The following is a 24,242-nucleotide window of genomic DNA, read 5'->3' as shown; positions in this document are numbered from 1 at the left end:
AAGAGAGAGAGATAGATAAACGGTTGTTAAAAGGTAGCAAAGCAGTAGGTTCATTAAACGCACTGTTGAAGGCAAAAAACGTGTCCAGGGCAGCCAAGATCCGAGCGTATGAAGCAATAGTGAGACCAACGGTGCTGTATGCATGTGAAACTTGGACAATGAACCAGAAAGTAGAAAAGAAGCTAGAGATTTGGGAGAAAAAAATATGGAGAAAAGTTTTTGGTGGTATAAAGGAGGATAACGGGGAATGGCGCAGAAGAACAAACCAGAAGCTACTGGAGATGTATAAGAAACCTAAAATAACTCAGAAAATCAAGGCACAGAGAGTTAGATGGTTGGGCCATGTTTTACGAATGCCACAAGAAAGAAACTTCCTAAGAGTTTTATTAGCAGGAGAACAAGGGAAGAAAAGAAGAGTGAGACCACGAAGGAAGTGGTTTGATGCCGTCCGGACTGACCTAGAAGAAATATGTACAAGAGACTGGAGAGGACAAGTACAGGACCGCAAAAAGTGGAAGAAATTAGTCAAGACTATCGAAGCCAAGGGCCTCTAAGGCCTGTAGGGCTGTTATATATATAAGCAAAAGGTTTAAAAATTCTGTCACCTCAACAAAAATATATCCAGGCGCCGATGTCTTCTCAGATCATAGTCTGTTAGTTGCAAATATCAACATACGACTAAAAATAATTCATAAGAAAATAAGACCCAAGATAGATATAAAATTACTAAAAGAGAATAATATCCAGGAAAAAGTAAAAACAGAGATTAATAAGAATTTTGCGAAAATAGTTTAAGAGGCTCCTAGTGGCATAGAAGAACAATGGAACGAAATGAAGACATCTATTAACACACTTTCGCATGAATATCTTAAATCAAAAAGAGAAAAGAAGCAAGAATGGATGACAGATAAAATATTGCAGATGATGGAAGAGCGAAGGAAATTAAAAGGTAGAAATGACAATGAATACAAAAAGTTGCATAAGAGTATACTAAGGGAAATAACAGCGGTAAAGGAAGCATGGCTGATGGAGAAATGTACAGAAATTGAAACACTACAACGCAAACATGACGATTTCCATATGCACAAAAAGATTAAAGAAGTACAGAACATCAGAAGACAATGCAATACAGGCATAGTCGTAGACGTAGAAGGTCAGATTTTGACTGCAATTGAAGATAAATTAAGAAGATGGAAAGAATATATGCAAGGATTATTCGAAGATGCTGCACGAAGTCCGTATGACATAGACAATCCCTACGGCCCAGAAATAGCAAACGAAGAAGTAACTAGACATTAAGCGGATCAAAGATGGGAAATCAGCAGGACCTGATGAGGTGCATGGTGAAATTTTAAAGCTATTAGAGGCACACCAAATTACAGCTCTTACGAAGTTATTCAACAACATATATGAGACTGGTTACTTAACAAAAGACTGGCTACTATCAATATTCATTCCACTTCCCAAAAAAGCCAATGCCAGAAAATGTGAAGAACATAGATTAATTAGTTTGATGAGCCATGTACTTAAAGTACTCCTTACTATCATTCACTCGCGCATATACACCAAATTAGAAGAACAGCTGAGTGAAGTTCAATTTGGATTCAGAGCAGGACTCGGAACGAGGGAAGCACTTTTCAGCTTGCAAGTTCTAATACAGAGAGCTAGGGATGTCAACTGCGATGTGTATGCATGTTTCATAGATTTCGAGAAGGCATTGATAAAGTCCCACATGGAAAACTAATCGATATCCTAAAAACATCAGGACTCGATGGTAAGGATATAAGACTCGTCTCAAACTTATATCTCCAACAAAAAGCAACAGTTCGATTCGAAAATGAACTGTCCGAAATCTTCACAGTCGAAAAAGGAGTCAGACTGGGTTGCATACTGTCACCAGCATTATTTAACATATACTCTGAAAACATCTTTAGAGAGGCCTTGGACGGATCAGAAGATGGTATTGCAATAAATGGACAACTTATAAATAATATTAGATATGCAGACGATACAGTATTGCTGGCAGATAGTGCGCGCGCAGGGGCTGCAAAGGATCATGGATAATGTTGTAGAAGCATGTAACAAACACGGCCTAAAATTAAACTGTAAGAAGACAAAAATAATGATCATTAGTAAAAACACCAGCATAAACGCACAAATTACAGTAAACAATACACCCCTAGAGAGAGTACAGAAAATATGCTATCTGGGCTGCAACATTAAGGATACTTGGGATCATAGCTACGAAATAAAAACTCGTATTGAAAAAGCCGGAAGCTCTTTTAACAGTCTTAGGAAGATTATGTGCAACTTGTCTTTAAGTATCAATATACGCATAAGAATTCACACACACCACACAACTAATATAACTATTCTCCAGAGGCTAAGAAAAGACAAAGAAATAATTAACACCGTAAAGAACAGGAAATTGGCTAACTTCGGCCACATTATGCGTAATGAAAAATACCGACTGCTACAGTTGATTCTACAAGGCAAGATTGGGGGCAGGAGAGGCACTGGACGTAGACGTATATCCTGGCTGGCCAATCTTAGGAAGTGGACTGGTCTAACGTCAACTGATCTATTTCGAGCTGCCATAAATAGAATAAGATGGGTCAATGTGGTCGCCAATATCTCCAGAAGATAGGCACTTTTAGAAGAAGAAACAAGATAAAAAAACTTAAGAGTAGGGAAGAGAAAGATCATGAGAACCATACGGTTACCAATCAAAACAGCAAAATGAATATAGGAGCAGGACAAGTGCAGAGATTAGGAAAGTATTGAAAAAAGATATCGTGACCAAAATAAATCAATGTACAGTTAGATGGTTAGGTCACATCTCGCGGGCAGGAGATGAAGCAGTGACAAAGGCGATAATAAAATGCAGTCCAAAAGGAAGAAAGAAAAGAAGAAAAGCAAGATCAAAGTGGCTGAAAGACGTTGGTGAAGACGTAAGAAACGCAGGAATCAGAGAATGGCAGGGAAGAACTAGAGACTGGAAAACATGGAGAGAAATTGTTAATAAGATAGCATAAACAAAGGGACGAAAGGTATTCGTACAAAAGTACGAATAATTTTTCCAGGTTATATTATTTAGGATGCTGTAAATCTTATACTCCTCAAACGACTGTAACACTACGTGTGTAAAGAAAATTAGGAGATCGTTCACTCACTCTACGACAGCTCCTATTCGGATATTCTCATGATTGGATTAGTTTTGGACTAAATTCGGATTAACTACATATCTGACATAAATTTTGTTATATTTATATATGTTAATTATGTTAGTTTTCCTCGATAAATAATCATAAACATATATTTTTTGTCCCTATCTCCTACGTGTATTAAAAAGAAATAAAGCACCGAATAAAACATGTAAATTAAAATATCATTTTTTAGCTTACTGCATTACTTACCAAGTTAGTACTGTTTTTTATATTAGTTTATCGTCAATACATCTATGTGATTAATTAATAATATTTTCATTTCCAGATTCCGGCAGTACTTTGCTGCTTAACTGCAGCAGCTTTTGCTGCCATAGCTCCTGGGGAAAATGCATATCTACCTCCGAAAAAAGGATACGAATATCCCGTTCCCCCCATCCCCTTTCCCAGTCGACCTCCCATTGCTACACTTCCACCAACAGCTCCTCCATATCGACCACCGGTTACCCAACCTCCTTATAGACCGCCAGTTACACAACCTCCTTATAGACCACCAGTAACGCAACCGCCTTATAGACCACCGGTTACTCAACCACCATACAGACCTCCGGTTACACAACCTCCTTACAGACCACCGGTCACTCAACCACCCTACAGACCTCCAGTAACGCAACCTCCTTACAGACCACCAGTTACACAACCACCCTACAGACCTCCAGTTACCCAACCTCCTTATAGACCACCAGTAACTCAACCACCCTACAGGCCCCCTGTAACCCAACCTCCAAAACCAACATATGGACCACCCTACAGACCACCAGTTGGACCTCCTGTAACTCAGCCCACACCAAGGCCTACGTATGGACCACCAATTCCAGGAACACCACCAACAAGAGGACCAATAGTTCCATTCAAACCTGGCGGACCCATACCCGGAAATGGACCTGTACGTATACACTTAATATTAAATACGTATTTTTTACAACAATTGTATCTTCTTTTAGTACTATTTTTATGCTATGTACTATAAAATTCTACCAAGAGGACCAAAATTTAATCGCGAACACTCCTTCTTCTTCCTCTTCTTCTTCTTCTTCTGCTCCTCTTGTATAGATATGACTCTGTCTGTTCCTTTAATGTGCCTTTAGTAAGTTGTCGTTCCATCGTTTTCGTGATCTTCCCGCTGATCGTCTTCCTCTTGGGGAACCGTCTCTCGCCGTTCTTACTACTCTATTTGTTGGCATTCGGCTTCTGTGGTCATTCCATTCTTCTGTTTATATATATATATATATATATATATATATATATATATATATATATATATATATATATATATATATATATATATATATATATCGGTTTTAAAACGTTCTCCTACGTCTTCCGATGCCTAGTCGCCATTCACTTCGGTCCATCCAAAGGTCTTCATCCAATTCTCTTTCTCTCATTTCTCGATTTATGCCTTCTCTCCAACTCAGGCGGGGTCTTCCTCTTTTTCGTCTACCATGAGGGGTCCACGTTAGGATTTGTTTCGGGAGTCGTTCTTCGGACATTCTTTGTACGTGTCCATACCATCTAAGCTGTTTGGTACTAATGTCATCTACTATTGTGTGTTTCACATTCATTATTTCCCTAATTCTGTTGTTGGTTACCCTTTCTAATCTTGATTTTCCTGCTGAGCGCCTCCAGAAATCCATTTCTGTTGCTTCAAGTTTTCTCTTGTATCTTTCTTTTATTTGCCATACTTCACTGCTGTAAGTGATTATACTCTTAACAATTGTATTGTATATTCTATGTTAGTTGTTGTTTGATATTGACTGGTCCCAGAGGATGCTATTGAGAAGGGTAATTGCTTTTCTTCCCTGGTTGTTTCTTTCTTCTATCGTCCGGTCTACGCTTCCTTCTTGTGTGATGGTCATACCAAGGTATTTATATGCGTCGCAATGTTTAATAATTTCGCCATTCCCCAGTGTAAGGTCCTGCTGTGTCCCACCGATACACATATATTCGGTCTTCTTTATGTTTATTTCCAAACCACCTTTTTTGTACTCCTCTATTAATTTCCTTGTCATATATTCTATATCATCGTAGTCTTGCGCTAGTACAAGTTGGTCGTCTGCAAATGACAAAGTGTATATTGTATTGTTGCTGATCGGTAATCCCATGTTTTTGCATTTGCGTTTCCAAAGTTTTAGAGTTTGTTCGAGGTAGATCTTAAATAATGTCGGTGAAAGGCAGCACCCTTGTTTTAGGCCTTTGCTAATTTGGAATCCTCTCGATAGCCTGCTTCCAACTTTCACCCTTGATGCAGTTTTGGTATACAATTGTTTCGTCGCTGTTATTAAATTTGCGCTTATATTGGTTTTCTCTAATGCTTCCCATAGTTTGTTTTGTGGGATGCTATCATACGCTTTTCTTAAGTCCACATATAACAGATGCACCTCCTGGTTGACGGCCAGTTTCTTCTCAATAATCTGTGTAATACAAAACAGATGGTCAACCGTTGATCTCCCTGCCCTGAATCCTGCCTGTTCTTCAGCTTCTATATCTTTATATTCGTTTTCGATTTTATTTTTAATCAGTAGTTTTCCGTATATTCGGCTGATCGAGTTCGTTACAGCGATGCCTCTGTAGTTGTCACATTGATCCCGTCTGCCTTTTTTATGTATGGTGGATATCCATGATGTCTTCCATTCTTCTGGGATTTCCGCTCCGTTGATGCATCTTTGAAAGAGTTTAGCCAGGTTTTCATATAATTTTGTTGTGCCATATTTTATTAGTTCAGCTGGTATGTTCCCTGGTCCTGGTGCTTTGTTATTTTTTAAAAACTTACATACTTCTTCTACTTCTTTTGTTGTTACCCGTAATGGTGAGGCTAAGATATTTACATTGCTGGTATCACTGTTATTTAAAAATTCCGCTCTGTCCTCATTTAAGAGTTTTTCAAAATATTCGTCCCATTGATCCGGTGTGATTGCTGATATTATATCTCTTTTCTTTTCCAGTCGTAGCGATTTTAATACTTTCCAACTTTCTGTACTTCTCCGTCCTCCTAAATGTGTGTTAATCATGTTACACTTTTGCTCCCAAGCCTCATTCTTCTTTTGGCATATCATTTTTCGCACTTTAGCTTGGACCCTCTTGTATTCTACCTTATCGGCGTCGGTCCTTGTGTTCAGAACTTTTTTATACTTCTCTCTTTTATTTTAATCTCTTGTTCTATTTCTTCGTCCCACCAATACGGAGTTTTTCTGTGGTTTTTTATTTGGAGTCCGAGGGCCTCTGTTGCTGCTTCCTGAAGACATGTTTTTATATAATGATAATGCTCTTCATTGCTGGTAAATTGCATGGTTTCTAACTTTTTATCTAATCTACTCCTGTATAAATCCCTCACGCTTTCTTGTTCTAAGCTGTTTAGGTTGTATTTCTTTTCTGTTAATTTTTCTATTTCCGCTGCAGCTTCTTTTAAATCTCTTGCTCTATCTATTCCTATTGTGAGCTTTGTTTTTAATAGATGGTGGTCACTGCCGCAAGTGGCTCCTCTATATACCCGCACATCCTGTACAATCAATTTAGTCTTTTGTCTTATGATTGTATAGTCTATGATTGATTTCAGCCCTCGGGTATTTTGTGTCCATGTATATTTATGGATATCTCGGTGTTGGAAGAATCCGTTTGTGATTTTCATATCATTTTGTTCGCATAAGGCTATTAGCCTAGTACCATTGTCATTTATAGCTTCTTCACCATATTGGCCTATGACTTTATTGTGCTGTTTCTTGCCTGTTCTACTGTTTAGGTCCCCCAAGATTATAATTTCTCGTGATCTGCCGATATTTGCAATTTCTGAATGTAGCTTTTCAAAAAAGTCGTCCTTAATATTCACCAGTGCATCATCGTTTACTGCATATACTCCAATAATCGTAATCTTTTTTCCTTTGATAGTTAGATTCATTTTTATGAGCCTTTCGCTGATGGCTTCCCAAGCAGTTATGAATCTCCTTAGTTTCTTGCGTATAAGTATACCTACACCTTGTTGTGCTCTTTTCTCCTTTGGTACCCCGCTGTAGAAGTAATCATATTCTCCGATATTTTCTGATCCTTGACCCTTTCGTTTTGTTTCGGTAATCACTGCGATGTCTATGTTCAGTCTATTTATTTCGTGTATTACTTCATTTATTTTTTGTTTAAACCCTTGTACGTTCCAAGTTCCAATATTCGTCATCCTTTTCCGTAGCATGTGTCGTCGTTTTATAATCAATCGATTCCGAGGCGTTTCGCTAGGTTTTTTAACAGTTTGAATTTTTCCGAGTAACGGGGAGTTAACCCGATGCCTCAACCTCCGACCTGGAGGACCAGGGTTTGATTTTGGAGTATTCCTTCTCCTAGAGGATTTGCTTTCTCTACAGCTTTAGAGCATCCTCCGCCCTACCTGTTGGTCCGCGGGTAGTATTTTATTTCCTACCTATCCGCCAGCACTAGGCTGGTGAGGACATGCCCCTATCCGCCACCTTGGGGACGCGCTCTCTAGGGGTTACAGGTTCCCCCGAGAGGGGGAACTTGTAAGTTCCCTTGGAACTTGGAACTTCTTCTGTTTATTACCCAGTTATTAATGTTGTCCACCTTGCACCTCCGTCGTATATCTGTACTTCTAGCTCTGTCCCATGGAGTCTTGCCATCGATTTTTCGGAGGGTTTTCATTTCCGCTGTTTCGAGCAATCTTTTTGTCTTCTCCGTGTCGGGTCGTGTTTCTGCCGCATATGTCATTATTGGTCTGATGACTGTTTTGTAAATTCTGCCTTTCATTTCTTTTCCGATAGGTTTATTTCTACATATTGTGTAGTTCAGGCAACCTGCTGCTCTGTTTGCTCTATTCACTTGATCTTCCACTTCTGTTTTGAACTTTCCGTAGCTATAAAGTGTGATGCCTAGATATTTAAAATCCATCACTTGTTCTATTATTTGACCCTACAGCTCCAATTTACATCTTATTAGATTTGCTGTTATTACCATGCATTTTGTCTTTTTGGGGGAAATTAACATGTTAAATTTTCTGGCGGTTACCTATGTTAAATTGGTGAAGCATACGTTTGGTATCCTTTTTTAGTTCTTACTTTTTTTATTATTTCATTCATGATCAGGGTGAACAATAAAGGACTCAAGGAATCTCCTTGTATTATCCCATTGCTGGCCCCCGATAGTGGCTGCAAGACTTTGACGTGAGTTCGGGGGCTTAAGCTGACAGTTTAGATAGGGCTGTAGTCTGGTGTAGGAAGTGGAACAAGTATGCTGTGTGAATGAATAGGATCTCCCTAATAAGGAGCTCTCCGCTGAGTGTAGGCACCCCCTATAAACGGGCTAGGCCTGATGAATGGGAAGTATGAAAGGATGTGAAACGACCTTGCTAGATCAGTTCCTGTCACCACTTGGTTCTCTGGGGTATCTGGGAATCTCTCTTAGGTAGTCTAGACACTAGAAGTGGACGAACTGCTTCAGCGACCAAGAAGCAGCCTACCCCAAACCTACCCAAGCTAAGGTGGATGGTAATCGTGCCGATGGCTGGATGGCCACAGGGTGTATGTGGTCGTGAACGATCCCCTTGGGGTACCAGGCGAAACCCCATTGCATATAGCCTTCCTCTGGTAATGCGGGGCTCTTCCAGGGGTGACAAACCTTTCCCTAGCTACTCGTGGGAACATCATGGACTCAAACAACAAACTAACAATAACAAACAAAAAACCAAAACCAAATCCCGAGGCTGAACCAAAACGTTCACCTCAGCTGGAGGCCGCGGTTGAGGACGGACAGCAATGTTCACCTCAAGCTTCGGCCCCAGCAGAGGCCGGACAAGGATCACCTCGGGAAAATTGGCAAAAGCGCCACAAACTTAGTGGCGCCGAGCTAAAAAGAAGGAGGAAGGCCATAGAGGCGGCGGGGAAGGCACCTACGGGAGCCACCCATCCCTCTACAGCCCCTCCAAAAACAAAGGTGAGGGTGCCCGCATCGGAAGCTGTCAACAGTTCCACCTCCAAAAGAGGACAGGAACTGACAGCCCCCGGTGTGAAGCGCCTTCACCCAAGTACTTCCACGGAGAGCACGCCGCAGAAGCACAAGAAGGTACGCAGCGGTGGAAACACCACTGCCCCTTCCCAAAGCTTCGCGGAAGCCTCCGTAACACACCTTAGGGTAGCTATAATAGATAAGGTAAACCCGTACGCCAAGGTTTCTGCCGACCGGGAAAACCTTATCAAACGCAGCCTGATGGAGGAATTGGACAGAGCAATCTTGTCCACCTCCAACAGCCAAGCAAGAGCGCCCACGTTTAAGTCGTGGACCTACTCTGGTGAGATCATCAGAGTGGCCTGCGATGACGAGGAGGCGCTTGCGTGGCTAAAAAAGGCTATAGATGACCTTAAACCGTGGGAGGACGCATCACTGGCTGTTGTCAGTCAGGATAAGCTGCCGAAGCTTACTAAAGCCTCTCTATGGATCTCGGAGGATGTTACTAACACCTCCGATGACACAGAAAGAGTGCTGCGGAGGCTAACGGCGCAAAATCCGGACATGTCAGTTGCGAGATGGTGCACCTTCCACCATGAGGCCAAAACCGATCCAAACGGACACCTGTTCGTCTTCGGAATCGAAGACGAGGACATGGCTGTCCTTAAGAAAAGAGCAATGAGGTTGAGCTACGCGTTCACCTCATTGACTCTAAAAGCAAGCAAACAAAAAATGGAGGGCACCTCCTCGGAACCAGGGACCTCAGATACTCGGCAACCGGATACGGTCACTGAGACTGAAACACCCGTGGTTCCACAGCAGGACGACGACCATCAGATGGTGGTCGACGAACCCTGCAGAGGAAGCACCGAAACGACTAAGGCTGCCGCCTCCTCAAGTGAGGAGGAAATGGACGCCTAAAAAGAACCAATACGACACCTTCGCCATGGGCAAGGACGTCGGGAAAAAGGTAACCATTATTCAGTGCAACCTCCAGCACAAAAAGGTGGCAACCGCGACACTCTGCCGCCACCTGGATGTAAAGGAGGATGCAATAGCATTAATCCAAGAACCTTGGATAATAACGACCAAAATAACTGGTTTTGGCAGTCTAAATGGTCAAATCTTCAGCTTACCAAGCAACCAACAACCGAGAACAGCAATATATGTTCCCAGGAAAATTAAAGCCTCCCCTCTGGTGCAGTTTTGTACTTCAGACGTAACTGCTGTTAAAGTAAAATGCCCATGGGGAAAAGGCAAAAGCATAGAGTTGATACTAGCATCGGTCTACCTACCCTCAGATGCAGCCACCCTACCACCAACAAAGGAGATGGAAGATCTGGTAGACCATTGTCTCAGCCAGAAGGTAGAACTTATTATCGGCAGCGATTCGAATTCTCACCATCTAGGCTGGGGCAGCAAAGATAACAACTCTCGAGGTAAGTCTCTTTATGACTATATTATTAGTAAAGATTTGTATATCTTAAATAGAGGCACGGAACCTACATTTATTAATGTTCGTAGCCAAACTGTTATAGATATCACGCCAGCAACAGCAGAAATATCTAATAAAATTCAGAACTGGCAGGTCTCACAGGACATCTCTATGTCTGATCACAGCTGATTGACCTATATTATTAGTCTGGAAAAAAGCCTTATCAAATCTCGCGACCCTAGGAGGACGGATGTAGAACTCTACAACCGCCTCTTAGAAGATGCTCTGCGGAATGAAAAGGCTTTAACTCACGGAACTAATACAGAATTGGAAAGGTACACGGTATCTATCCAAAATAAAATAAGCTACGCTTATAAAAAATCCTGTCCGATAAGGATGGTCCAGGAAAGTCGCAAAACCAACTCTTGGTGGTGCACTGAACTGGAACACCTTAGAAAGACAGCAAGAACTTCTTTTAATAAAGCAAAACGCACTAAACTCAAAGAGGATTGGGATATTTATCAATCAAACCTCAGAGAGTTTAAGAAAGTCTGTAGACAAAAACAAAGAGCTGCTTGGAGAGCCTACTGTGAGGAAATCGAAGATTTTCCGCAAGCTTCCAGGCTACATAAAGCGCTCTCAAAAGATCCACATCGGCATATCAGCATACTAACAAAGGAAGATGGAAGCAAAACTTCCAACCTTTGCGAAAGTGCTGAGGTCCTGATGAAAACACACTTCCCCGGTTCTAGCATTTCAAAAGCACCAAACTGGACGGAAGAAATAATCATACCCACACCAAATGACTGGCATCTTGCCAGAACATTAATTAGTGAGGAAAAGATAAGATGGGCCATATCGTTCTTCGCCCCTTTTAAGTCACCAGGGCCTGACGGCATATATCCAGCCCTACTACGGTGGGGACTGGATATTCTTTTGCTGCACCTTGTGGGAATGTTCAGAGCCTCCTTGGCTCTGAGATATATTCCTAGAGAGTGGAGAGAGGTACGTGTGGTCTTCATACCAAAACCAGGTAGGATGGATTACACCCTACCGAAGGCTTTCCGACCAATTAGCCTGACATCTTTTCTCTTGAAAACTATGGAAAGGCTATGCGAGAGGTACATAAGAGATGAAGTTCTGGTTCATAATCCACTTCATCCAAATCAACATGCATATACTTCGGGAAGATCTACCGATTCTGCACTTCATCAAGTAGTGGGAAGAATTGAAAGATCGCTGGATAATAAAGAATCCACCCTAGGTATATTCATAGACATTGAGGGAGCGTTTGATAAAACAACTTTCCCAACCATCACCCAACAGCTCAATGTCAGGAATGTCCCCCTGGCCGTGAGCGAATGGATATTCAGTATGCTGTCAAATAGAGCAATAAGCATAAATGTAGAAGACGTTTTAGTTAGAGGGATGGTTACGAGGGGATGTCCACAAGGGGGGTGCTATCACCACTCCTCTGGAACATAGTGTTGGATACCCTGGTTTACCAACTCAGCAAGAACGGTTTCTACACAATAGCCTATGCAGACGATATAACCGTCTTGCAAAGCGGTAAGTTTGAGAACACACTATGCGAGAGATTACAAGTTGCTCTCAGACTAATAGAAACATGGTGTAAGGAACACTCACTGTCTATAAATCCAAAAAAGAAAAAAGAGATGGTCCTCTTCACCAGAAAAAGAAGGATCACGGGCTTAATACCCCCTAGGATTCTAAACTGCAGTCTGAATTTCTCTGAAGAGGTGAAATATCTTGGTATTACCCTTGACAGGAAGTTAACATGGAACTGTCACTTAGATAGTAGAGCTAAAAGAGCATATATTGCCTATGAACAGTGTCGGCGAACGGTCGGACGCACTTGGGGCCTTTCGCCCAGGGTGGTCGCCTGGATCTACACTACTGTCATTAGGCCAATGCTAACTTACGGAGCCATTGCTTGGGTACCAAAAGTGCTACAGGCAACAACGATCAACAAACTAAACCATATTCAACGGATGGCTTGCCTAAATATAACAGGTGCCATGAAAACAACACCAACTGCTGCAATGAAGTTGCTCATTGGCATTACCCCTTTAGACATATATGTCAGAGAGGTGGCGCTGATGACGATGATGAGGTTACGCTCAGCGGGTGCAAACCTTGATGTAGGAATGGGACAATTGAGATGTCGTTTCTGGCGGGGTGAGCTGGAGGCACTGCCCCAGCTGCATGCGGGCCATGGATGCGACTCAATTAAACCTACGTTTGTCTTCGACAAACCCTACAAAATCGAAACAAGACAACATAGGGAGTCAAACGTGGCAAATACATATTGCATCTACACCGATGGCTCCAAAACGAAAGAAGGCTCAGGATGTGGAATATACTCCAGATCATTGAACCTTAGTATAAAATGGGGCATGGGCAAAAATGCCAGCGTAGTTCAGACTGAACTGGCTGGTATCTCCATAGCCGCAAAAGAGATAATCGGGAAAGGTATAGCCGGCAAAACTGTAATAATCTGCATAGACATCAGACAAGCGCTACTAACCCTGAACAGACCACGCGTCATATCAGGGCTAGTAATGGAGTGTCATGAATCACTAGCCCAAGCTTCGGATGGTAACAACATCATCCTGAGGTGGGTTAAAGGACACAACAGAAATAAAGGCAACCGCATTGCTGACCAGCTGGCTAGAAGGGCAGCAGGCCTAAGACTCTTAGGACCTTGTGATCTTTTTGGCTTGTCGACTACAACAATCGCGGAAACTGTCAAATGTCACTCCCACACGCAAACCGTAAGAAGATGGGAAGAAGGGCCAGGATGTAGACTTGCCAAGGTAACACTAAGGAACCTTGGGAAGTCAGCATCAGAAAAGTACTTGAGAATGACCAGGAAAAACCTACGCTTGACCGTTGGTTTTTTAACTGGCCATTGTCAACTAAGAAAACACCTCCACACACTGGGGCTAGTAGACACATCTCTATGCAGGAGATGTGAACGAGATGACGAAACTGTCGAGCATGTCCTATGTGAATGTCCGGAGTTATCGTCAATACGAGAGTATGCGTTCGGCGAGCCTTGGCCTACACCTGCCGATATAGGGGAGATGTCACCAGGTGATTTGTCCACCTTCCTGGAAATGGCAGGATGGATAATGAACTAAGGACGACAACCCCCTGGGAGGATGTACAATGGGTCAATTGTGGCCTAAGTGCTGTGGGACTTGACTCACACTCCCCACTCTACAGATCCCATTGCTGGCTTCAATTGGATCAGTTAGTTCATCTTCTACTTTTACCTTTATTGTGTTGTTCTGGAAGATGTTTTCGATCGTTTTAATTATTCCCAGAGGAACCTCTCTTGAGTATAACAAATGGATAACGTTCTTTAATTTGACCCTGTCAAATGCTTTCGTAATGTCCACGAAACATAAATATGCCGATTTGTTGTATTCTAACGATTTTTCTTGAACTTGTCTCATTATCAATATAGCGTCAGTGCATTATTTCCCGACCTAAAACCTTGTTCTAAAAAACGGCCTAAAAAATTGTTGTACTTATCCTTGTCTTACTTTAAATCTGATGTTAATTTTTTTGAAACATTTAAGGAATAATTCTATTACGTATATACTCATCATATATTTTCAATTGAACTTTTTTAAATAAAAATAATTTATTATTTATAGAACATAATTCTGAAAAATAATTTACTTTACTCGTAGACTTAGAAGTTATTTGTAATCATTTTGATCTCATATTTTTAGGAGGATCATCTCAAACTTCCACACAAACCTGCAGAACCATTCCAATTTAACTACGAAGTAAAAGAACCATCCTACGGGAACGACTACTCACACAATGCTATTAACAACGGTGACCAGACCAACGGCGAATACAGAGTCCAGCTTCCAGACGGCAGAACCCAGGTTGTCAAATACACAGCTGATTGGGCCACAGGATTCCATGCAAAAGTAATACATTTTAAAGCATTAAAAACACTATAAGTTGATTAAATATAAAGACTATATAGTGCAGCCGATATGTGAAACAATTGTGCATTTAATGATAGAAATATATAATTTGGACCACATATACTACACATATAAAGGTTCATAGGAGACCATCTCAGATTTTACCTTTTACAAAAATGGCGGGCATTCAAAACGGCGACTATACATATGTGACTAATAGCACGATAACTTTTGAACGAGACGTCAGATTTCAACCAAAATTGGTATATAGGTTCATTTTTGATGTATAAAATCGAGGTCTTGAACCGGAAAAATCGGTTTACCAGAAGTTGTGTTTTTCCTGGTTTTTATGTAAAAATATGTTGCTGTTTTTTCAATTCTTTCACACAGTATGTATTAATTTTTTAAAAAGTTAATACCACCATTGAAAAGGGCGTAAAAATATTTTTTATGAAATATTTTAAAAAATTTTATTTTTGTTAATTACCATTTAATAAATGCATATCGTATCTTCACATGTACCTATGTGCGGCAGATTCGTGCAAATATTAAACGAATTATTGTGCACTTAATGGTAGAAGCATATAATTTGAACCACATATACTACACATACAAAGGTTCAAATTTAGATATGAGGCCATCTCAGTTTTTGTTCCTTTTACACAAATTGCGGGCATTCAAAATTGCGACTATGCATATGTGACTTATAGCACAATAACTTTTGAACGAGACGTCAGATTTCAACCAAATTTGGTATATAGGTTCTCTCCTTGATGAATAAGATCGAGGTCTTGAACCGGAAGAATCGGTTTACCGGAAGTTGTGTTTTTACTGTTTTTTATGTAAAAATATGTTGTTCCTTTTTCAATTCTTTCACCCTGTATATATAAATGTTTCAAAAAGGTAATACTCCCATTAAAAAGGGAGCGTAAAAATATTTTTTAGAAAATATTTTGAACCTTTTAGTATTTTAATTACCATTTACTAAATTCATAACCTATGTTCACATGTACCTATGGGCGGTAGATTCATTTTGAACGCCCGCCATTTTTGTAAAAGACAAAATCTGAGATGGCCTCATAGCTAAATTTGAATCTTTGTATGTGTAGCATGTGTGGTCCTAATTATATGCTTCTACCATTAAATGCACAATAATTCTTATATTATTATTTGCACCAATCTGCCGCAGATAGGTACCTACATGTGAAGATACGTTATGCATTTATTAAATGGTAATTAATATAACTAAAGAGATCAATATATTTCCTAAAAAATATTTTTACGCTCTTTTCAATGCCGGTATTTTTTTTGAAAAATTAATATATACAGTGTGAAAAATTTCAAAAAATAAACAACATATTTTTACAAAAAAATCAGGAAAAACACAACTTCTGGTAAACCGATTCTTCCGATTAAGGAATTCGATCTTGTACATCAAAAAACAAACCCATATGCCAAATTTGGTTGAAATCGGACTTTTCGTTCAAAAGTTATCGCGCTATTAGTCACATATGTATAGTCGCCATTTTGAACGCCCGTCTTTTTTGTAAAAGGCAAAATCTGAGATGGTCTGATATCTAAATTAGAACTTTTGTATGTGTAGTATATGAGGTCCAAAATGTATGCTTCTACCCTTAAATGCACAATAATTCTTATAATATTTGCACGAATCTGACGCACATAAGTACAGGTGAAGATAAGTTATGCATTTATTACATGGTAATTAACATAACTAAAAAGTTTAAAATATCTCCTAAAAATAATTTTACGCTCTTGTAAATGCCGGTATCACCTTTTTGAAAAATTAATATATACAGGGTGAAAAAATTGAAAAAATAAACAACATATTTTTACAAAAAATCAGGAAAATCACAACTTCTGGTAAACCGATTTTTCCAAATCAGGAACTTGATCTTGTACATCAAAAAACGAACCCATACACCAAATTTGGTTGAAATCGGACTTTTCGTTCAAAAGTTATTGCGCTATTAGTCACATATGTATAGTCGCCATTTTGAATGCCCGTCTTTTTTGTAAAAGGCAAAATCTGAGATGGCCTCTTATCTAGTTTTGAACCTTTATATGTGTAGTATAGATGATGCAAATTATATGCTTCTATCATTAAATGCACAATTCTTATAATATTTTCACGAATCTGCCGCACTAATCAGTTGAATAAGTTAAATTAATATTAATTATACAATTTATTTAAAAATAAGAAAGTTAAAATTTTTTTTTTAAATTTGTACAGTTTACATGATTTTTGATAAGACGTAACATATTCGCGCGGAAAACGCGTTCCAATATTGCAGCTTTAATTTTGAATATTTTGGCGTGATAGTCTAGGCGCCAGAGGGGCACCGTGTCCTTTTCAATTCTGATAAACAAACTCAACGGTTCCTTATGGAGTTTTGGCTGCTGATTACGAATTTCGAGGGTGGATTTCGATTCGAGTGGTCAAAAAATTGTTATAAACAATTTAATTGTTTATAAATTGTTTGCAAGGCTCTGGCTCATAAACTAAAAGAGATAAAAAAAATGTTTCAAATAAAATTTGTTCCTTAATAAAAAACAAAGAAAATAGCTATTTGTATAACAATGGAGAAAAGTGCTACTTTTCCTCCCGAGAATGAAGTTTCAAGGGAGGAAAAGGCACTTTAGTCCCATGTTATACATATGGTTTTTCCACCTTCCTCAAATAACAAGTCATTTTTCAGTTTTACTTAATTTATTTATGTAACTAACCAACAAAATTTATTAGAATTAAAACTAACAAATAGGTACAATATATCTGTCAACTGTCAAATATAAGTCAAATTATTAATGTAAACATTGTTAAATTAGAATATCAATTTGCTGTTTTTTACCATTCTGCAAAATATAGAGTGTTTTTAAATAAACGTTACAATGTATAGGTACTTACGTAATAGAAAACAGATATTGTACAGGGCGTCAATAAGTTATATTTTATGAATGAAATACCATGACGTCACTTTTACTTTTCCTCCCTAGGGAGGAAAAATATTTTTCTCCCTAGGGAGGAAAAGTACTACTTTGTTCCCTACAATCAGGTCCGTAAAAGTATACTTTCGGTAGAAGTAGGTGGAAAAAACGTTTACTAAGCTTAAATCCCATATTTGGAACTTAAGATATTGTAAAATTAGTGCACAATGCAAATTGCAAATTGCAAAATAAGTATTTTTCGAAGCTCTATCGATCGTAACTCGACTTCTACGCATGCAAATGAGCCTTAGAAGGTCTCGTTTTAAAGCTTAATTAATAGGCTTTCAAACAAAGTTTGTGAAATTACTTTATCTTCATCTATTTTAAAAATATACCCGTTTGAAGTTATAATTTTCTTTAAAAATTGTACATTAATTTGTTTATAAGGGTTTCAAGCAAATTTGAGCTATTAACATTTATACTTTAATTAACAATAATGATAGAAGAACTCAAAAGGAACAATTTGAACTTACGAAAATGTTCGTAAGTTTATTTTTGGCCAAGATGTCGATATTTTAATGGCGCGCCATGAGGCGCAAGATCGGCTCATAGTCAAGTAAGTATGTATTATTTGACGCTTTATCGATCGTAACTCGGCTTCTACGCATACAAATGAGCCAATATGGTATATACATATAAAAATCGAGTTCTTTTGCAGCATCATCATTGCATATAAAACGAGCATTTATTATATGGCGGCATACACACAATTGACGGGCCTTGGTGATGTTGCAAAAGAACTAGATAATTAGACTCTGAAGCCCCAAAAACTTTTAGTTTTACTGCCTACAAGAACAGACTTAGTACCACCATGTAACTGTTAAAATTTCTCTAAGACCTTATGCAGATGTAAAAAAGCTGAGATTCCCTGTATATCTCTATGCAGATGCATGAAAAAAAAGTTTGTAAAAATAGTACTAATAAATAATATCAACTTACTTTTTAGTTATACTTCTGAAATATTAGTTTTTAATGTTTATTTCTCATTTAGTACATAATCAACAAAAAAAAATTTTATTGACTATTCGTGTATTGTTCCCGCGACTGCATATGTCTGCAAATTTTCGTTCATTTGCATTGTAAAAAAGGCAGTCAATAACGTCTAAAGATTTGACGCAAACTATTGAACTAAATAAAAGCATTTAAAAAAATAGAAGACAAAGAAAATAGAATGAAAGGTGATACGGGGTACAGTATGATGATTTAGTTATAAGAAGTGTATGATAAAATTTTATTAGAATCTTCAGAAATGAAAAATGGAGATAACGTATGTATACATAGAAATTATAATTTGCATCGAGAAGTTAGAGCGTGAACCCTTAGTCGGTGGGCCGATCTTGCGCCTCATAGCGCGTCATTTAAATATCGACATCTTGGCCAAAAATAAACCAACGAACATTTTCTTAACCTGAAATTGTTCCTTTTGAGTTCTTCTATCATTAGTGTTAATTAAAGTATAAATGTTTATATAACAAATTTTAAGAAAATTATAACTTCAAACGGGTATAACTATAAAACAAATGAAGATAAGGTAATTTAATAAACTTTGTTTGGAAGCCTATTGATTAAGCTTTAAAATAAGACCTTCTAAGGCTCATTTTCATGCGTAGAAGCCGAGTTACGATCGGTAAAGCTTCGAAAAATACTTATTTTGCAATTTGCAATTTGCATTTTGCACTAATTTTACAATATCTTGAGTTGTAATTGTTGGATTTAAGTTTGGTAAACGATTTTTTTTTTCGTTTTTTATTAAGGAACAAATTTTATTTGAAACATTTTTTTTATCTCTTTTAGTCTATGAGCCAGAGCCTTATAAACCATCTATAAACAATTAAATTGTTTATAACAATTTTTTGACCACTCGGATCGAAATCCACCCTCGAAATTCGTAATTAGCAGCCAAAAATCCATAAGAAACCGTTGAATTTTTCCATCAGAATTGAAAAGGACACAGTGACCTCTATTTGGCGCCTAGACTAAAGCGTCGTTTAAACACAACGATAAGTCACAGCAACTAGTTGTGATGACAAGTTGAAACTCTGTTTAGACGCTGCGATTCAATGCGATACCACCTTCAACCCAACTCCAACTTTGATAAGTTGTGCGATGCACCGTTTACACACAATGATAAGTTGCAACAACTCGATTGACCTTGATAAGTTGTTTGATTTATCGCTGTGTTTAAACGACCCTTAAGATATTTGGCACACATATTCGTAATATTGAAAAGAATGGCGGTACAGAGCCCAATTTGAGAAATATGTTTTTATGTGGAAATTACTTTATAATGAAATAAAATATTAAAAAACGAGTCTGTACCACCCATTAAGAAGAACAAAAAATACACTTTCTTTAAATAAAATTTTTTATCCCATGCCTATAATTTGTGTCACGTGGAGTTACTAAAAATCGATTATCTATAACTAGAAATCGAACTTGACTGACTTGGCAATATTTAGCGCGTCTATGAGTATAATAGTTATTGTTATGACAATATTGCGCCTTCGTTTATGATAATAGTGTCACTGTCAATGCCGACGCATTGTTGCCGCTCTGTTAAAAGTTCACAGAACTTTTCAAGAGAAAAATATTGATGACGCGCTGATGTAACCTTTTATTCTGATAACAGTACCATCAAGTTTCTTCTTCTTCTTATAAAATTTAAAAACGATTTGAATTATTGCTTTAGGGATAACTTGTCAATTGAATTTTTTCGACTTCACAAGTCCTTCTTTGTCCTTTTTGGACAATATTTGACAATACATGGTACAAATTTAAACTTTTCTATATTCTTAAATATTTCCTGACAGGCATGAGATAACAACACGAAATTTGGTATGCTAGTGTGACCAACTAGCCCGAAAAATCCGGGACATGGCCCGAATTACTAAGTCGTGTCCCGGCGTCCCGAACAAAGCTTCCGGGCCATCCGAATTTTCAACGTTTTGGTAAAATTCTGTTTTGAAATTTTGAATACATTATTCTTCTAAGAATTCACATCAAATTGAATTGGTTGGACGAAAAAAAGTTGACAATTTCTAGAGTATAATACACGGTAAATACCATATTCAAAACGCAGCATTTTATATCGTGGTACTATAGTTCTACGAAAACTCAAACTCTGGACTTTTTCCCGTTTCTGTATTTTAATTATCGTCTTTTGAAAAGAAGATTCAAAAACATGAATATCAAATAATGATAATCATATTTTTATATTAACCTAAGGTTCTATTTACATGGAAATTCAACATCAGTTGATTTTTTAATTTGTCCTTTATGAGAACAATTTCCGTGTTGGAGTCGAAACGTCAAAAATTAACAAAAATGTAATTATCAGTAGTAATTGCACAAGAGCTCTAAAATTCTATATTAATTTTAGAGATCGAGTGCAATTTGTTGCGGTTATTTCATGAATAAAACTGTTCAAAACCAAAATTTTATTTTAAGTTACTTATGTAAGTACAAATTAGTACAATTAAACGAACAGTTGTTATAAATATTAATTTGACGGTTGAAAGTCATCACTTTTATAATTTTTAAAACATTTTTATTGTCATTAATGTCACTGAATGTATTTTTTCGTAGCAACGAAGGGCATCTGACGTAATATACTTGACGACGGGAAATTATCAAAAATTATCGATTTAATTTAGATTTATGTAGCTCTATATTAGTGGTCAGAATCTCCTATGAATGAAATAATCATTACAACCCGTCCTGTCATCCTGTTAAAAAATTTTTAATGTTGTTTAAAAATAATAATTATAAAAATGTTAAATAATCAATAAAATGATGATATCAATAAGTACTATACTTATGTAAAACAAATGGCCCGATTTTCAAGGAAAAGTCCCGGATTTTAGGTATTTTTTTCAGCATTGTCCCGAATTCGACTGAATTGGAGTTGGTCACACTAGGTATGCAGGATTTTTTGGAATCAAAAATATAGATTCTTCACAAAAAATGATGTATTTCCCAGAAAGCGCCACATAGGTCTTTCAGCGCTCATTTAATACGTTCAATTTTTTTATCCCCCTCTACATACTTTTTGAATCAGAATTTTGTTTCTTTTAATATTTTTACTACATTCATCTCGCTAAACTCAACCGTTTTCGAGATATACGCATTTTAAAACATGATTTTTTGTAAACCTGAAAAATAAACTTGAAGCCACAATAATTGTGCCAGTTCTCATATTTATGTCATTGCATCGCAAATTTCATTTGAAGAAATTTTCAATACATTTTTGTAAATTTTTGTGGTTTCAAGTTATTTTTCGGGTATAAGTACAATGATATTATGCAAAAAATTATGTTGTCTCGCAGATTTAAAATGCGTTTATCTGGAGAGCGGTTGAGTTCAGCGATATGAATAGATTCTATGGTAAATGAGTTTAGTATACTTCTTTAAGTAAAAATATTAAAAGAATAAAAGTTTTGATTCCAAAAGTAAGTAGAGTGGCTAATATAAAAGTGAACCTATTAAATGAGCTCTGAAAATCGTGTGTGGTGCCCTCTGGGTAAAACATCATTTTTGTTGGGGGATTTAGATTTCTCGTCTCAAAAAATCCCCGCATACCAAATTTCGTGTTGTTATCTCATGCCTGTTCGGAAATATTCTAGAATAAATAAAACAAAAGTTTAACTTTTATTTCGGTTATTATCAATTTCCGTACTAAGGTAAGTTAGCTTAAACCGAAATATTTTAACCTCAGGAATCTAAGGTTAAGCGGTGGATCATTCTTTAATCAACACCCTGTATATTATTCAACAAGTATAATATTAACGGGTATAAATGTTCAACAATCTTCACGGGCGCCCATATAAAAATTTTTAGGGGGTGGGGCAGACGTGAAGACATTGCACATTATATTTTGTATACTGTATGAAACCAATATAATTTAAAGCACCCGAAAAGCATGGCCCCCCTCGATCCATGCTTTGGAGGAATAAAATTATTCTTTCTTAATTCTAAAATTCCTTAAAGAATTATTATAAAGAATTGTTTCAATAAAAAATGGGATCCTTTTTAGTAGCGCTACTTAGTTTCTAGCATAAGGTAAATATTGTAACATTTAAAATTTGTTATTTATATTACTTATGTCATTTTATTTTAGCATAGCAATAAAGATGGCTTTATTAGCCGAAAGCACTCAGTTAGGAAGTAAATATTTTTAGATACTTTCCAAACACTATTCTTTTCTCATACATCCATTTCATAGTCTATTTCCGTGGTGGACTGGCTCATATTTTGCTTCGGCGAGTTTTCGACTTCCTCTCTGGAGTATCATCAGAACTTCTACAACCTTTGTCTATTGAACTCGTAGATCACTTGACTACCAGTCAGCTCAATATTAAATCTATTTAAAACTATGCAGCACTGTAATGGTGACTTTGTTCACTGACGTGGTATTTCATTGGAAATATAACTCCAATATTATTGACAACAAAAGATAGATTGTAGAAAAAAAACAGTGCTTTATTCTACTTAAGAAGAGGTATCCGTGCTAAAGGAAGATGAGTACTGTCATCTCTTCTATCGAAGCAGTCTGTTATTATTTTCATTTGAAAGAGTTCTCGAATAATCATTGGTTTACAAATACGAACGAGTCTGTGGTGCTAGAATTTTCAAAAGCTATCTGATGACCTGCTTGATATTAAGTGTTCATTCAATTAATATCAATTTACCATTCCGGTTTAATATTTGTCCTAGCCTAGTATCACCTTCAAAGAGATTATAAGTTAGAGTCTAAAACTCTGATACATGGTATTTCTGTCTCCCTTGCTTATCTTTACGTAATCTGTAATGGTATTACTGTTTAGCATCTTTGCATTGGTTTTATAATTACCTCCTCTACTTCATTTATCCATAATCTTCTAGGTGTGCCTATTAAACTGCATTTTGTTATGGTTTTAGTTGCGTTCGTTGCTTTTCTTATATGGCTTTTCATCAGTTCTCTCTTAACCTTACTAAAAATAAGAGCGGAATAACCACATAAGCAGAATGGGGAGACACGTGTGGTCAAAATAGCAAGAGATAAATTACCAATCAGTAGAAGAAGTATCGGCTGACCACGCAAAAAATGGTGTGGTAAGCAAGAATAGAGGTAACAATCCTTAGAATTGCCCACAAAGAGGACGAAGAAGAAGATTTTGCGCTTTATCCCTTGATTTATTTTTTTATTGGGTTTTTTGTAAGGGTAGAATAAAAATACCCTCTCTCTGAGATCTCGAGAAGTGCATTTACTTTTAGTCGATTTAACAAAAGCATATGACACCGTGCCTGTTGCGAAGTTGTGGAAAGTATTGGAGAAAACCAGTATCAGCGTTACACTAATCGATGCTATTAAAGAGCTATATAAGAACACAATAGCAAAAGTTAAAATAGGAAAAGAGGTGTCTAATGGTTTTCAGGTAACAAATGGACTGAAGCAAGGTTGTTGTTTTTATCTCCCATACTGTTCAACATATATATCCATGAAGCACTCAGGCACTGGAAGAAGAAGTGTAAAGGGATGGGGCTATATATTGGGGATGAAACGTTATATACGTTGCACTATGTAGATGACCAGGTAGTTATTGCCCAAGACAAAGAAGACCTGAAGTATATGGCTGGAAAACTAATGGAAGAGTACCAAAAATGGGGCCTCGAAGTAAATGTCCAAAAAAC

The 24,242-nt window shown here is 37.6% G+C and overlaps 1 protein-coding gene across 1 annotated transcript in view; it reads left to right on the top strand.

The window, feature by feature from the left end:
• The window catches only part of LOC126892528 (uncharacterized), a 269,556-nt gene that overhangs the window by 233,646 nt on the left and 11,668 nt on the right, over positions 1–24,242 (top strand). Inside the window, exons 2-3 of the mRNA XM_050662087.1 lie at positions 3,493–4,110; positions 14,364–14,570. Of these exons, the coding sequence (XP_050518044.1) occupies positions 3,493–4,110; positions 14,364–14,570 (825 nt within the window). The remainder of the gene's footprint in view (positions 1–3,492; positions 4,111–14,363; positions 14,571–24,242) is intronic.

This window comes from Diabrotica virgifera, chromosome 9 (genome assembly GCF_917563875.1).
Source record: "Diabrotica virgifera virgifera chromosome 9, PGI_DIABVI_V3a".
In the NCBI taxonomy this organism is placed as follows: domain Eukaryota; kingdom Metazoa; phylum Arthropoda; class Insecta; order Coleoptera; family Chrysomelidae; genus Diabrotica; species Diabrotica virgifera.
Note: the sequence above shows the minus strand (reverse complement) of the source record. Positions and strands in the feature narration are given on the sequence as shown.